Raw genomic sequence first — 17,640 nt, 5'->3', positions numbered from 1 at the left:
ACAGCCGGGATAATTTTTTTCACAAAAAAAAATGATTTCCTGCATCATTCCTTCGTTCCCTGCTGCTGATACGGTTACCCGCCTGGTGCTTCGGGCATGCAGAGCAGTGAGAACTCCCGCGTAGGAGTAACAAAATCCATTACACCCAATGCCGAGTTTCTGCCCCCTCGGAGTTCAGACCTGTACGAGGCGGTCATCGATACCTGGATGGAGTGTACGTCAAGGCCAAGGAGGGAATATTTGGCAAGAAAATAGACTAAGATTATTGCGAAGAAGCTTTAGGCCTACAAGCTAGGGAACATACATGTAATGGACTCCAGGTCATTCCATATAAAGACTGTCCAAAGGGGAGGTGCCATAATGTTGAAAACGGGACAAAAGAAAAGAGAGACAGCATTTCTTCAACATATAAATGAGAGAGAGGGGGCAGGGATGGGAAGTGGTATGAGAGACTAGAATAGACAGAGTATTAAATATGAGAAGGAAACTGAGATAAGATACAATGCATCTGATATGACCTGAGAAAATCGACAAGTTGAATGAGACAGAAAGAAGCGTAGGTGAGCAGTAAGAATAAAGCTTTTCGGCAGCCTGGGATGACGTACAGCGTGCATTTATGCTGAGTAAAAGCAGGGCAGATCAAAAAGATAGTAGGTTTTGTGAAAGTACATTTTAGGAGAGAAGAGCACAATAAACTCACTACCATGATGGTAGCAACTGAAGATGCAGCATCATCTTGGAATATTAAAGGACAGGCGTCAGCCTAGTTTTAATTGTTTTTATGAGATATTATGTATATGATTTAGATGTTTACATACGATACGTATACACCTTGCTGGGTTTGGTCATGTCTTCGAAGGCATGCCCGATTCAGAAATGTTTCTTTCATCATTTAAAAAAAAAGCAAAAAAAAGCTTGTTTTGGTAAGAAGCAGGGTTGATGCTCCGATGGTTGACATTTGCCGGATGGTACCGCCAAATGTCATTGATCTGTCCCCTCCATGCACCCTCTTATGGATGTGTGCAGCCAATAAGCCTCTCAGTCCCCCAGGTTTACGGCTTGCCTCCCTCTCCCCAGGAGTCCTGTTGTCCCACATATATCCCTCAAACGGGAAGACAAAAAAGACGAAAAGTTGTGAGAAGGAGAAACACAGGTGGACAGAGAGACAGACAAAACAAAACAAAAAAGAAAAGTTTTAGAGAGACAGCATATTATTGTGACTGTGAGAGATGAAAAGAGAGAAAGGCAACATACACATTGAGACATTGAGACTGGAGATATAAACTTAAAGGGTGTGTACAGTTCTGGTCGAGGTGAAGATTTAGCTTTTAACGTTTTGTGAGATATTCAGAAACCACTCTATGAGATGTCAAGGAGCATGCAGTTCTAAGGGGTATCGAAAGTTTATTCGATGAAAATCGGTTTTGAAATGGCTGAGATATCCAAAAACAAGGTGAAACAAAGAGATACTAATACAGTTGGGGCATGTCGCCTTTTATTATTAGCACTTTTTTGGATATCTCAGCCATTTGAAAACCAATTTTTATCAAATAAACGTTGAATCCTTCTTAAAATTACATGCTCTTTCATATTTCATAAGAGGCTTTTCATTATCTCACGTAGGAATGTTCAAAACATGAATCCCTACCTCAACCAGTACTGTACAGTCCCTTTAAGGTATTTAAAAGCCATGCAGAAACTAGAAAGAGAGTGCATACCTCTGCCAATCAGCTCATTTACACCGATGCACGCATGCTGAGAATCGCCCAATATAGAAGCTTTTTGTATACGTAATCAGCTTCCAGCTGCGCGGCGCCTCGCCCGAGCAGAGCATGCACTTCAGTGCGCGTATACAAACCTCAAATACGCGCAGCTTGAACTCCCAAGTTCATTGACCTTATCTGCCAAAATATAATAAGTCCTTCAAAAAATTCATTGAAAAATTCCAGGATCAGTACCAAAATTTAATCATCTGCTCCTTGTGTCATTATCAATTCTTCCTACAAATTTCATTCAAATTCGTTCACAACTTTTTGAGTTATTTTGCACGCAGACAAACAAACGATTAAACTAACAAACCAACGGCGATGAAAATACAACCTTCTTCTGTTGCAGAGGTAGTAGTGAGTTTTCGCAAGCACGACACAGTCAGTAGTTGAGCATGCCATGTGCAAAATTTGCTTCTGCGCATGATCAAATCTGAAAAACATCCAGTCCTGGGGAAAACGAGTACAGTACTTGGCCAAAGTACGATATTGCAGCGTTCGGTCTCGATGCCAGGCAGGATTGAGCCAGCCAGCCAGCCAGCCAGCCAATCAGCGATCTTATTGTCACGCCTCCATCCTATTTCGGGAAAGCAGAACCGCTTTAAAGATAATGGGTACGGGAGTCCGAGTGCGGGGACTGTCACAGTTGATTGCTTTGGCGTATTCTTGGTCTTCCCGTCGTGTAGCGAAAACTCCCTAATAAACAGTGAGAGAAGGATGAGGGGATGGAAGGCAGAGACGGAGATTTGCAACTGATTACAGATGGGAGGGCAAAAGGCCCGGAGGCTGGGGAAGAAGGCTGTCACAAAAACATACCGGCCCAAATTCACCAAGATAGTGCAAACCAAATCCATCGTGGTCTAAATTTAGTCAATGACCTATTGAAAACAAGCTCAAAGTAGGCGTACCTGTCACATGCGAGTATCAGCCCGCGTTTATTATCGAATGTCTGTTGGCGTATGCGATCTGTTATATTTCACATTAACGGAAACAAAATTTGCATAATCCATGTCACTAAATCTAAACTACCTTTGTGAAATTTGGCCACTAAATATAATGTAGTAGTTGTCCCTAAACCAAGCTTGAGACAGTACTATATTTTTTTTTGTCCCCAATGCTGTGTTCAGCTGAACATGCATTTCATACATGGTGCCTCAAAGTTTTCCAATTCTGCAGAAGATTTTGAAAAAAAAGAATAAAATTATCTTATGTCCATACAAGAGTATACTGTATACTGTTTAGTGAGTCTAATTTCTTGCGAATCTGGACTTCCCTACAAATTTCACGAGTGGTTAAATTCGCATTTGTGAAGCATAGTACCGAACAGAATAATGTCTGTCACATTCATGTTGGAATGAGGGTTAATATTTTTGCATATTTTTAAGTTCGCAAATAGCACCTGACTCAAGAAATTCGTGAAAATAAAAACTAATAAAATAAAAACTTCATGAAATATTCAGTATGTACAGTAGTCCTAATTCAGGGAGGCTTAGGGTTGATACATGTATGTAGGTACAATATACTTCATTATGCAGAAATATTATACATAACTCTTCCTGTGGTAATTCAGAAGTCATTCTCATCTATTTAGGAGTAATTCCCCTATTATCATGTGTGAATGCTGACTGTCTTGTTGTGCTTTCCATCTTGGCATTGTTTCAGCTTTATAGCAGTATGCATGATATATATATATATATATATATATATATATATATATATATATACATATATATATAAATATATACATATATAGATATATATACATATATATTTATATTATGTGTTCAGCTTTTGCAATTGTTGCATTTTTTTGTTTTTGTTTTTTAGAGAGAGAGAGAGAGAGTAGTAACTGTAGTAGAAAATGTGTGATTTTACTTTCCTGTGTAAAAGTGTGGTGTGGCTGCAGTATATGTAAGCCTGGAACCTTCATAGTCAGTGTAGATAGGATAGCTTTGTGTTAAAGAGAATGTATTTTGTGAGTCATCAAACTTTCTCCTAAAAGATTCATTCATATTTATCACCTAACGGAATCAAATGTTCCTGGAGCGATTCTCTTCCAGAATAACAAGCTTGTGTACAGGTAATACCTGTTATGATACTGTGGGAAATTTCATACCTGTTTGTTTATTACTGCTTGAGAAAAGAAATAAGAATTGACCTTTGACCCTTTTCCAGGATGGCAAGAAAGACAAGGAAGAGGAGAGGAGCAAGGGCAGCAAGTCTGTTACCATGGTAACTGCTTCATCAGTGGAAAACAAAAGAAAGATTTTAACACTACTTGCAATTTTGGATTTTGGCAGATCTACTACCAAATTACTTTTGATTTGCAGCCCTATGCTGATAATTCTAGCTACCATATTACATGATCTAACTGGTCGTTGGGAAGATGCTAATGATGCTTAACTATGATTTATTGTAAAATCTGCTTGTGATTGATGCATAATTATGTTTACATTATTTACTCATTCTAATGTTTTAAAGCATTATTTATAATCCATCAGTCTCTCTGTTCATGTAAATCATTTGTTAGCACCTGCTTTCAATTTCCTGTTTAGTGCTTGTTATTGTCTTTTTGTCTGCCCTGTTTTTGTTTTTGTTTTGTTTTGTTTTGTTTTGTTTTTATTTTTTTCTCCTTATGCATTTTGCTGCATTTATTTGGTGTTTGTTTCAGTATAAAGCAACTATTACCTCCCCAAAGGAAAAAAATTGGATCTCGATTTGAACCCTTTGGATCAGTACATGAAGTCCCCTGCCTGTAGTTGACTCACTTTCGAGGATTCCCAAGCCCATTCAGGCGCTTCGCGTTTTTGCCAATGGCCTTTCAGTGTCAGACATAAATCATCTTTCTGCCTCTGCTCGCCAACAAGGAGATATAAGCTACTTCTTGCAGTTCTTGTTGTTTTTCGATGTACTGTATTGCATTGCTTGCCATGTGATTAAATGCTTTGCTAGAGCAACACCGCAAGCTTATTTCTTGCTTTACAATCTGCAGCTTGGTCATCTTTCTGCCAAAGAAAGCATTTTACTACTTCAACATCAAAAAGTAATTTGCTCTTTGTCTGGTGTTGATTAAACCTTGTTAATCATTTCACATTGCAACAAAGCAACAACAACAACAACAAAAGAAAAAGAAAAAAAGGCAAAGCCCCAAAAGCAGTTAACGTTGTTGAGTGTGCAATTACTGTATTTGATACATTACATGTATGTGCAATTGGAAGTGGCTGTTGAAGGGCAGGTGGTGATGTGTTATGTATATTGAATACTTCAAAGAATATTCATTTTAACAGGGTGCTACATAAGCACTTGCCCAATTGCCTGGGGGCAAGTAAAAATCAAAGTTGGACAAGTGTTTTGGAACAATGAGAAAAAATGCTTGCCCAGTTTTGAAGCCACTTTTTTTTTCAGTTTTCCCCCCTACAAACCCATGAAGTCAACCATACAGAAGCCCGAAGTTCACGACTGTTCAGTGCGCAATGCATTTTAATTCATTTCGGCAACTTTCCAACAAGTATAATAAGAAGAAGTCTCAATGCAATGCAACATCGACATTTCATTGAACCAAGTTTGTTTATACCTCAATGTGTTTAAGTGTGCAAACCAACATCTGCTGTTTATCCAGATGATTGTGTTTTATCAAGCCCTTGACATACAAGTGATTTTATATATCATTTCTTTTATCTTTTGTACTTTCTTTTTGGGCAAGTGAAATTCACTTAAGACAAATATTCTGCAGCAATATGAAAATCTACTTGCCCAAGTGGGCAAGTGGTTTTAAAAAAAAATATTTTGTAGCACCTTGTATTGTAGATTTCAAGGTAAATTTGTATTAAAGAGAAAGTAATCGTTTCACACAAGCTACTGATAGTAGTAGCTCCTCTTCCCCCCCCCCCCCTGAAGTATACTCCCCCTGTTTTTGAAGTACTGGATAATTTTCTTTTTGTTGTGTGTTAACTGTTAATAGTTATTTTGAAGGATGATGTTCTTTATTCCAAAGTTTCATCTGTCAGAAAATGAAATAAGGTTTGCTATTTTGAAGGTTTGTAGATCCAAAAATGAAATAAGATTCCTTATTCCTCAGTTTAATTAATCCAAAAATGGAAGAAGATTTCATTTGTTAATCTGAAAATGTACTTTGGAATTATGAACTTCATTTTGTCTATTGAATGACAAGCCTTCAGAATAATGAACTGCTATTCATCTTCAAATAGACATACGTTTTGAATAATGAACTGTCAGATATTGATAACCTTCGGAGTGAGGAACCTTAATTTCATATACCTTTTTTTTATTAACGCACCTTTGTGATAATGAAAATTCAGAATAACAACCGTTTTTTTAATTTTTGGATTAACGTACCTTCAGAAAAAAAAAGAAAAAAAAAAAACAACTCCAGGATAACAAACTGTAACCATCTTGAAGGCTATGTCAGAAAAGTTTTTCCGAAATCACTTTGAAATCAGCCATGAAGAAAAGAAAAGTGGATATGTGCAGTTCATGACAATTCATGAAAACTAAAAGTAGAGCAGTCTAATGCAAAACTCATTAAAACTGGAGACACATGACAACTCCAGCTATTGCAGGTTGCTCCTGGGATGCTATGATCACTAGCAAAGAAGCCATCAGTGCTAATGTATTTTTGGTCTGATGTTGCTCACACGATTTATTAATCTATTTTTTTTTTTTGTATTCAATATGATCTTGTTCAAAGCATAACTTTCTTGTCAGAAAAAGAAGGACAGTTTTTGTTTTTGTTTTTCTGATTCATTCTGAATTGCGGCTTGCTAATCATGAAAAGTTGCAAATTAATGTTGGTTCACACAATACATGCCCAGCCATGTACAGTGTAGTTGCAATCACTATTCATTTTACAGCCATTTAATACTGCTTTTTGAAGTATAAATATTGTGTGTTTTTTTCTATACCATTTCATGGTGCTTTGAAGTGCTTTGCAACATGATTGCAAGATGCTCAATGTATACACAGCCAGCCCTGGTGTGATTATTGTTGTTGGCTTTTTTTTATTTACTAGATGAAAGAGGCAAGTGCAGTTGAGACTGGCAGAGATACATGTACACCTTATTGTGCCTCAAACATGCCAACATATTAGTCATTAACACATGAAACTTTTAACATTACGTACATGGTGAACCTAGAGAACTAGTTTAATCCTCATTGCAAACAGCTAAATGTTCAACAAATGGCGTGTAGGAATGCAATTCCCAGTTGTAACCCATGGCGGATGCCCTATACCCTGTTCCTGCGGTCGCCATCATGTGATTTCATTTTGGCTAATTGGAATTAATCATTCACTAATCCACTCAAAACTTGTGCTGATTATGCTTCTGTGATTTGATATAAAGCAAACTGGCATGAATATCAGTGATTTCCAAATGCCCACCTCAATCATGAAATCCATGTTTATTGTATAATCAAGGTACATACAACCATATGAAGCAATTTGCGTCTGTTATAGACAAATAATCTATAAAATCAGAAATGATGATCGTGGAATAGTAAAAGGACAAAATATAATATGTGTGGGAGCAAGCAATTTTGGCCTAACATCACTTTACACCTCATACATGTACTCATCCTACTTTGCGAATTCTGCTGCATTTAGAGTATAAGCCTGCGCTTTCCTGATTTAGACCTGATTTAGACGTTGACATTGTCTCCACATATTTTTGTTTATCCCAAAAGCATGACAGCTGTTTCTGAAATTGTTAAAAGTTATATGCTGCCCAGCAGTATGGTGAGAAAATTGACTCGAAATGGAAAAGAGAAAAACAGAGACAGAGAAAAAGACAGATAGAGAGACACAGAGAGAGAGAGAGAGAGAGAGAGAGAGAGAGAGAGAGAGAGAGAGAGATGTCAAAAATATAATGATATATTTTTGGACCAAGAACTTGGAGAAATTTGATAATTTTTTTAAATGGTTCAAACATGTGTTTCGTTGACATGTTAGGACCATTTCCTGGCTGTTCTAAACTGCTTTTTGTTGGTGATGGTTGTCCATTGCTTGGAGTGGTAAAGATATTGCAAGTATTCAGTGTCCACTTGAGAATATAGCCATATGAAAGGAATACCATAAACAGCCAGATAGAGAGAGAGAGAGAGAGAGAGAGAGAGAGAGAGAGAGAGAGAGAGAGAGAGAGAGAGAGAGTTCATATCTGCCTGAGACGACGGTCACTGCCCGCCATCTGCCCTCGTCTGGTGGTGATATTTCCCAGAAAAACTTTCTTTCATTTAGAAAAAAACAAAACAAGCAAACAGAACTTTTATATGAAGTTTTTTTATAGGTGTTTTTTTTTTTTTTGCTATTTTCATCAATTATATGAAATTCTCTTAGAAAATCAAATGAAAAAACAAAAAAGACCTGGCTTTCTCATGCTGATCTGACAATCAAACAGCATCGTGAAGGATGACATATCACGTGCGTAATCCTAGTATCTGCAAGCTGGCATTACGGAAACAGCCATTATCTAGTGAAAGGCATCCAATCGGCAAGGGAATGAAAGTGGGTGTTGCAATTTCCAAGCTTGTAAAGTGCACCAAATGATGACAAAATTCATGATGCAAAGTGTAATTGCTAGTCATTGCTCATCATTGAAAGGCTTGTTATAAGGTTAAAAGTCTTATACTTGCATTTGTTTTCCTTTATTTTTTTTTTCCTTTCCGATGAAATAGGATAGCAAGAAAGAGAAAGAGGAGACACAGAAAGGAGGAACGAAGAAGGATGACAAATGGAAGAAAGGTAAAATACAACTTCTGTTAAAAAACTTTGTATTGCTGCAAAGGTTTGATCTTAAAGTGAGGAAAGTGTTTAAAAGCTTTTATTTGCATCACACAGGCATTTCTGCTTAATGTGGGAGTCCCCTTATCGTCTGTCCACCCACGGGAACTATAACAATGAGTACGATGCTACTTTGACAGACTTTATGAGGGAGAAGCTCCCGACAAATGCCCACATTAAGAAGTGATATTATCTGATGGACTTGCTCCACCAAATCTGAAAGCTTATGGAGGGTTGAGCTTGGGCTCATTTTTATTTCACGGGGACAGCTTCTAGGCATGTAATAATATATTAAAGCACATATTAATGGCTTTCGGATAATGCATGAGGCGGCGAACGTGGAGAGAAAAGGGGAAAATCCTAATCTCCTCCGTAGAATGTCACTTTGGTTCTCGGTCAAAGATTCTTGAGACGCGATCATGCCTCAGAGCAAGGGGGATGCTGAAATTAATCTTGTGGTTCTTCAAAGTGCCTTCTACAATACAACATGTCTCAGTTTTGTTGTTTATTACGTGGCTATTTAGTTATTCTGTCCGTTCAATCAGGAATTATTCTGGGAAAAGAAAATGGCAGTGCGAGCTTTGCTATATTCATTTCAAATGAAAACAAAAAAGGGGGCAGTTGGTGATAGCCATTTTCAATTCTTACAGGTGTAGCAGCCACTATTTGGAAATGCAAAGTTGTGTAAACATTAAAAATGATAGCAATCATTTGTGCCAGAAGGGGTGTTACACATCAAGACATTTGCAATCATGCAAACAGCTCAGAGAATGTCTGAAGTAGGATTTACAGAAAGTTTTCCATTTGCATTTAGTTCCTTTCTAGTTCCCACGCACGCAATGTACTTGTGCATGGCTGTCGCATCTATAGCGACTGTGGGAAACACTGAATCTTGTGCTGCCTTCGGAGATGGCAACGTGCCAGTGACATAAAAATCTCAAATTTAACTCATCCTCAATAATTATGCATGTAGCAATTTGTTACTGGTGTCATTTGACGGAGGTGGCCATTGCAAGCAGGTTTGACCTAGGTTCGGCTTCTATTGTCTTCCTTTTTGGAGCACAGTATGTAATCTGCTGTTTGCAATATGACAGTGACGCAATATATCTGTTAGACAATGCATTGTTTTTGTCGGGTTTAATTTTTCAACACAATGCATTGCTGTTATTTTTTTTTTGAAGTTTTGCATGAGTTGTTTAGACAGTATGTTGCTCTACTGGAATTTGTTTTGAGGATTATGTTATTTAACATTTTACTACCATTTCTTTTCCTTCGTTTTAGCTGCTCATCTTGCGCAATTTTTGCCTTACAAATACTGTGAATTGGGCAAAAATGATGTGCTTTTTTCCCCTTGCAGAGAAAGCTTATGAATTTCTGCCAGCAAAATTATGCATTTTGCCTCATCTAGTCAGGAGATTAGCCAAACCATGTCACATGACCTGCTCCAGAAGTTAAGAAAATCACCATAAAACGATTGTGATGTGTTCTTTGCATGCTGCCAGCGTGACCTTAAAGAATGTGTGCGACATGCGGTTTTTAACTTCTGTTTTGAATATTCATAAAGTAACATTTAGATGCATAGCATGCTTGTCATGTTGAGTTTTCCCCAGACAGAATTATTGTACATTTTATATTTTACACACTTGTCATTGGTAAGAGCTTCTAAGTGTGTATAAATCTCAATTGCTTCCAATCCACTCTTGGATCAAGAGAATCCTTTGTGCAACCATTTTTAATACCTTAAATGTCTTGACATTTGGATAATATGTCTTGCTTGTAAATACTTTGTTTTTTAAATAGACCCATTTTTGCTTTTGCCAAGCAGGTGGATTTGTTATCAAAGATCTTACTGGTTTGACATAAATGTTTTAAATCTAAATCTTAAGTGTATTGTGTAGAGTGTCTGTATTTGCTGATATTACTTTTTGTTGTATATTTTGTGAAGTAATTGTATTTTTTGGTTGTTATGAGGAACATTCGTACATTGATGTCCCATCTTGTATGATATTATTACATCATCCAATATCTGTCAAATTTCATGTGGGAAGGAAATGTGTCTGGATAATATGTCTATGAACCTGTGGTGATGTCTTTTCAATCGCATTATGGATAGTGTGAAGTTTGTTTGAATTTGTTTATATATTGACATCTCATTCCAAATATAAGAATTGATTTGTTTGATCTAGTTCGTGTTTTCATCAAAGTAATTCAAACATTCTAGATGAAGAATTTGTTTAACTGTAATATTCACAATTATGTGAGTTAGCGATTGACCAAACAATGTAATGTGTTCATGCTTCAACAGGGTACCAGATATAGTTTGTCTGTTTTGTAATAGCCTATGAGTTCAATGTACACAAATTTCTGTATGCTTTGAGTATAGTGTTAAGTTATATAAGAAAAAGACCTTTTTCTTCCTTTTTTTCACTGTTTTCCTTGAAATTGTAATTCTTGGTAATATTGACCACATTATATTCTTGTCATACACATAGAGTCAAACCTGTCTTATCAGCCGTGAATACACTAGCTTTTATGTTTGTTGCATAAATTCCGCCAAAACCTATTAAAAAACAACAACAACAAGCAAACAGAAAGAAGGCTATTAGAAAACTTTAATGAAGTTACAAGTGGTAAAGGGGAAAAAAATCCCCATATTTTAGCTGCTCGTGGAAAATTATTATTATTATTTTTTTTTTAAGAATAGCATGCGGTTTTAAATGCTGAATGCAAGTGTTGAAATTCAAAATAGCCCCCTGCCTGTCTATAGTGACCACTTGTGTTGTTTCCCATTGGTGGTTGCCTTTGACAGGTTTGACTGTATGTACATTTCACAGATTGTTAAAGCAATCTGTGAGGTATACAGTAATGTAACATGGCTGAATATTCCTGTCAGGGACCTTATGATGCAAGACAAAAGTACTAAACATTGCCTTTAAGCATAATATCATTATCATGAAAATCTTCTATTCATTATTAGATCTCATAATTTGGCAAGCTACTGAAAATTATTATTTTTTTTTTTTTGTCACAAGACATTACGGTGGTAAACAGAATACTTGCTGAGCTAGGGTGACATTCTTTTTATTCCTATTTAATATTACTGAATACACCGAAGATGAATATCTTATAACAGTTGCAAGAAATGCACCACACTTTTCTGTTTTCACTTCTGTAAAACCTTTTCATTTCTTTCTTCATTAGTCTCTCTTTAGCTGTACTGCACTTTGTATGTCTGAAGAAAAAAATGAAATCATGGTGGAGAAATTGTTTTAAAAAAAAAGCACTCTATCTTTATAGCAAGACTCTTAACCCATTGAGGACGGACTGATTTTGCTACAACACACATTTTTCATAGACACCTGCCCGAGAATACTCGGGACTCGTCCTCAACGGGTTAAAGTGCCATTCTAGCTTTCACATATCTACTTCTTTAAAGAGATTGAATGCAGCAATATTAGTAGAACTCATCGGCAGAGTTTATCAAAGGAAAATCAGACAATTCGTTCAGAAGTTATGAATTCTTTAAATTTTGGTGCAACTATCGCTTAGTGAGAAGACCACAACACTTCAAGTATGGCTGATACACAGACTGTAAAGAAAATATAAAGAAGTTGAACAAGCGCTCACTTTTTCTGGCATAATGAAAGAGCACTTGACTTACCTGTCTCAGAAAGCGGGGGGAATAATATTAGGCACAAAAAAAAAATTGTTGTATTGGCTTAACCCGCCCGACCGTGAACTTTTCAGAAAAAAAAAGAGGAAATACATCGTTTTTAACGAGAGAGGGCGCGATACAGGTTTGCGAATTATCAAAAACAACAACAGCTGGTGTCGGAAAATGGCCACGCAGTACAGCGTGTCGGCGACCGGCAAGTCCGGTTCGAAGATTTTATTTAATATTATTTGGAGAATCGATTTGTCTGTGGCGCTGGGTGATTTAGCCCAGGAATTTGTTCGTTCGTATTTTGACCGGTATGTCGTGACGGCTTTTAAACCAGTGATATAACAAACTTTGGATGCAACAGACCCTCTCTATCGAATGGGGTTTTGTTAAATATGAGTTTTACACTTAAAATACAGGTAGCAAAAAAAAAAAAAAAAAAAAATCCGCCTGCCCAACCCTATTTGAAAATCTCATGTTACGCCAATACAACATATATATATATATATTTTTTTTTGGGGGGGGGGGGGCCTTACCCTAAACATATGTCAGGAAGAAAACAAGGGAATGTGTACTTTTCAAAAAAAAAGAAAAGAAAAAAGAGGAATTCTCTTTGCATTTTCTCTATATCGTGGCACATACAGTATGTGACGTCATGAACTATAGAACAAGGTAGTCTGCACAAAAACTTTAAGAATTCATAACTTTTCAACTGATCATCTGACTTCCATGAAACTTCGCTGATGTGTTCTAGTATTAATGTTGCTGCGTTCACTCAGTCTGCATGTTTATTTGGGTTTCATTCTCTCAGACCTACCGTCTCAAACTTCCATTGCAAATGCTTGCAAGTAGATTTCCCCACTGTAATGACCGAGTAGAGCAGACAACTTTACATAAATTTGTTTATTTGAAAAACCACATCAGGCCAAGCTTCTTGGTAAATTTGTATGGGTGCTACAAAACAGACTTGTAAATGTGCTAATTGAATTGTATACTACTGTAGGTGATAACAAATTCCAATTCACACATCAATTAGCTTCCCAATTTCAAATATTTCAGAACTCTAGCCAGTCCTCATGATTTTTAGTGTCAAAGCAGTTTGATGAGACAATGTGATATATAGGCCTACTGACAATCTAAGGCAGCCTTTTCACATTTTTGGCATTTGCCCTTTTATTATTTTTTATTTATATTTATCTTATTATTTCTTTTAGGGGGAGGGGAGGGTTACTGTGGTATGTCAATCTAAAATATCTCTCAGCTCTGCAAACAGCCAGTGAGATAGTAGTGGCACCCAGTGACTGTGGATCATACAGGGCTTTGTGTGAACTGGTTTTGTTGTGAGACTGACAGCTATCTGTTTTTAGAATTATTGTTGTATAGAAAGCGTTGACAGAAAGAGAGAGATATAGGTTAGTGCACCATTCTCTTTCACGCCCTCACGTGAAAAAGGAGCATTCAGATTTGTTGCCTTTTCGCAATGCATGATATTTGTCCATTTATGCTTTTAGATATCACACCCACTGAAAGAAAAAATCTTAAAAGTCGTCGTTACGCTTCCTAACTACAGGAAAATTAGATGAGGCACATTTCTTTCATTTTGTTCAATGTGTTTTACTTATCATTGTCTTTAAAACTTTTGGTTTTATAACAGTTAATAAATCTTCCAACAAGGCTTATCATACACGTACCTGTATATGGTTGCAAGTGCTTTTACAGTGTATATGCACTAATGCTTGCAAATGAATAAAAGATAAGAAATAAAAATCTCCTGTTTGGTCAAGCAAATTTCCATCCAAGAATCTCAGCACTAATCTTGGTAACTATGCATGTACACCTTTCTTTTCCAGATTTCTCCGTGCATGAAGTCAAGTGCAAGTTCTCAATCATTTGTTTGTCATTTTGTTTTGCTTCCTCCCTTTATCCTGTGTAGCTGGCTTTAAAATGTCATTAACTGGTAGGATATAGCTGTACCTTTCATTTTTCTCATTTCGTAGCTGTCAAGTATTGATAGTAAATTGGCTTCCAGCACTTCCACAGCAATCCAGCATTTCATAGCTCTGCACTTTTGTTCTGTTTGTACTTTCATTTATGTTCTTTTTTTTTATTTTGTTGCCTGTCTCAACTACTGCACATTTTGCCATTATACTCATTTTGTCTACTTATTCTGTCAATTTGTTTCGGCAGAGCTTGTTTCTTCACACCTTATCACCTCATGAAGGATAGATCCACTGTTAAAATTCACACCGTTACCATCCATCCATGGATGAGTATTATGCCCAGCACGCTGTGATTTTCATAATCTGCAAAAGCTATTTCTAACCCTCACTTAAGTGCAGTTCAGGTCTGTGCATCTATGAGATTTCCAACAAAGTCATTAGATCGATGTGATCAGACATACAAGAGTTTCCTTCACTGACAAAAAGCGGCATTAGGTGCTATTCACATTGCCGATAAAACTACTGCCACGACCGCACCATAGGAGGTACATGGCACTCACCATCATCTGCACGTATTCACTCGCCTACCACTGCTTCAATGTATTTCACTTGCAATATCACATGACTTGTCAGTATTTTGGAGCTGTGTGAGTTTTTGATCATACAAGGTTAATGCTGCATAATTCAGATGGGCCAAATGTGTGTTGTAATTGAGCTTATGAAGTTGGAGAGCAGTTGCCTTATTACAAAAAAAGAAGAAGAAAAAACTTGCCACAAATAAAACTGAAAACCAAGAACCACACAACCATCACAAAAATACTCAAAATAACTCCACAAAAATAACCAAAATTTCCATTTTCAGCCTCCCACACCAGAATTCCCTCGTAGCATATCTATGCCAGGTAAGAACAGAAGAAAAAGGAAAAATATCAGTATGCAAGAATACTGATTAAAGAAAAGAAGGATTGAGTTTGAAGATACAAAGCTTCGGCCTTTTCCAAAGCAATGCCTCAATTTGGTGAATATCTCATCCAAATTACTTTTCCCAAAGGCAGGTTTAAATCCTCTGTGATTATTTCTCTCTTTCTTTTCTTCTTCTTCTTTTTCTTTGCTTGCAAGATATGCAACCTCATTTCCTGTGAGCTATAGAATTAGCATCAGTTGCAAAGATCGCAATTAAAGAACTAAAAAGCTGTGCAAAGATTTTACTCCTCGTTTAAGCATGGCTTCAAAAAAAAAAATGCAGACTTTGATATAGAATGTAGATTTCCTCTAGTGAAGCCAGTTACAAAAATGCACTTTTATCAGCAGTTTTACCATAAAACTATTAAAAAATCAACGACACAATAGGAAAATGCTGACATCATAAGAACTGTGTGATGTACCACAAAAAAAAAAGACTGTACAATATAAACCTGTTGTGGCCATCTAGATATCTTGTCAACCACATAGCAATTACGCTTGAATGAATCAGTTGGGATCTTACAACTGTAGCAATTCCTTTATAATCCTGTTGTCAAAACTGTGCCCTCACTCAATCATCCATAAGTGGTTTGACTCCACCCAATTGTTGTCAACAGCACTCAGGCGACGGCGTGCCTGTGCAGCTCCATTTTGTTATCCACGACATATGTTTTTTAAAGCATCCATATTCATCCCACTAATCTTGTATCCAGAGTATATACCTCCCAATTGGCACCTTCAGCAGATCCCGCATTGCTTTACCCTAGATGGGATTGGCCGACTGACTCTCGCATACCAGTAGCCGCAGATCAGGAGCAAGCGTCGGTATTACAAGCTCCATCAATAAGTATCCCCATGTGGACCATCTCAGCAGAGTAGATCCAAGTGTGAACTGTTGTGAGGGAATCACTTAATGTGCTTGCTTGTTTTATTCATGCAGCATAATCTTAGTGAAAAAAGTACTGCAGTATGGCCAGTGATTGAGGGCGCATCATTTTATCTATGAATGACAAACATGTTTTATTGTTTCTTCTTTCTTTTTCTTTTCGTTTTCTTTTTCTTTTCTTTTTCTTTTTTTTTTGGGGGGGTGCATGGTATTGTGCCATTGCAGTATGAATGTCTTTTTGATGTAATGAATATATGACTCTAGTTGTAAAAGTAATGTACCATCTTATTTCCACAAAGTGGCTTTTTACAATGCCGACTTCAAGGTTGTGTCCATGTACTGTACTTTTGATTTTTGGCAATAACCTTGCTTGTCTCTGAAATACATGTACATCTCTTACTACTGACATTGATATGCAAATGCATTACCTCATGATACATGTATGTGTACGTATCTATCTGTATGTACAAACGTGTAATATATTCAGTGTATACAATCGTGGTAATGGAGTTATATTTGACTCGGTATCTGTTTAATGCATGATCAGGTGTTGATTTAGGATGATATGATTTGTAGTAATCCTCAGCTTACAATTAGGGACAGTCAAGTGGAATCAAGCAGTAACTGCAAGTGAAATCCTATATGGCATGCAGTCTAGATCAGGTTTTTAAAGGCAAAGGAACTTATGTAATAGCGATCAGGGGGGCATTTCATGAAGCATTTTGTCCGACAAATATGTCAAACAAATTTGCTCTCCGCTGATCAGATGCAAGGATTTCAGTATGCTCTAACAGTTCGTCAGAAAAAAGATATCTGACAAAATGCTTCATGAAATGCCCCTCAGGTATTTAAAGGCAAAGGAACATATAGTGCCGGATTTGCTTTAGCTGTTCAAACTCTCTTTCAGCAAGCTCTCACGTGCTGTACAGTACTTCTGCTCAAAATACATTGTGTGCTTGCCCAAAGTAGACCTCGCATTCATTTTAGCTCATTGTATCAAGAATTTTTTTTTGCTGTATGTTCGTTTATCATGACCATGCTTGCATGAATGTATTCATATTTCACCTTGACCCTATCGCTTTTTCAAAAGTTTGTTTTTTCATAAACGCCATAAATGTCTGCATTTATTGTCATCCCCCAAAGGTGGCGGCCGTGCTACAGCAGTTATGATAGGTATGCGACTATCAAATAGTCTCTTGAGAGACTTCTTGTCTCTCTCTCTCTCTCTCTCTCTTTCTTTTCTTGGGTCAGTAGGATTAACTAATATAATTTCTTGTTACCTTCTTTTCCTGTCCAAATGTAACATCTATAAAAGGAAGGAGACATAAATAAGATTCAAGCAAAGATGGCTCCACCTCCTCCGAGAGAGGAGTTGAATCCTCTCCTTCGTTACTTTCCTCTCCCCCGGGGGATGCTGTCTGCGTTTCACCACACCAACCTCACTTCTGTGGCATATCTGTGTGAAAACAAGGCAATATTTCCGGAGAGGCACCGGGCAATGTTTTAGAGATGTTAGTTTTTGCGTGGCACGCCCTGTGGGAGAACAGATTTAAAGTCACATTGTCTTCTCTCCCTCTCTCCCTCTCTCTCTCTCCATCTCTCTCTCGCTGTCTGTTTCTCCTGTGGTTCAC

The 17,640-nt window shown here is 37.1% G+C and overlaps 1 protein-coding gene across 1 annotated transcript in view; it reads left to right on the top strand.

Moving 5' to 3' along the window:
- LOC139720834 (leucine-rich repeat-containing protein 71-like) overlaps positions 1 to 17,640 on the top strand; it is a 112,353-nt gene that overhangs the window by 76,806 nt on the left and 17,907 nt on the right. The window contains 4 exon segments of the mRNA XM_071632171.1: positions 3,942 to 4,013; positions 8,454 to 8,520; positions 14,154 to 14,177; positions 17,153 to 17,182. Of these exon segments, the coding sequence (XP_071488272.1) occupies positions 3,942 to 4,013; positions 8,454 to 8,520; positions 14,154 to 14,177; positions 17,153 to 17,182 (193 nt within the window).

This window comes from Diadema antillarum, unplaced genomic scaffold (genome assembly GCF_040938485.1).
Source record: "Diadema antillarum isolate AM-2024a unplaced genomic scaffold, OU_Dant_1.0 scf00000134, whole genome shotgun sequence".
Classification (NCBI taxonomy): Eukaryota; Metazoa; Echinodermata; class Echinoidea; order Diadematoida; family Diadematidae; genus Diadema; species Diadema antillarum.
The sequence above is the reverse complement of the archived record's forward strand: the minus strand, read 5'-3'. Positions and strand labels throughout refer to the sequence as shown.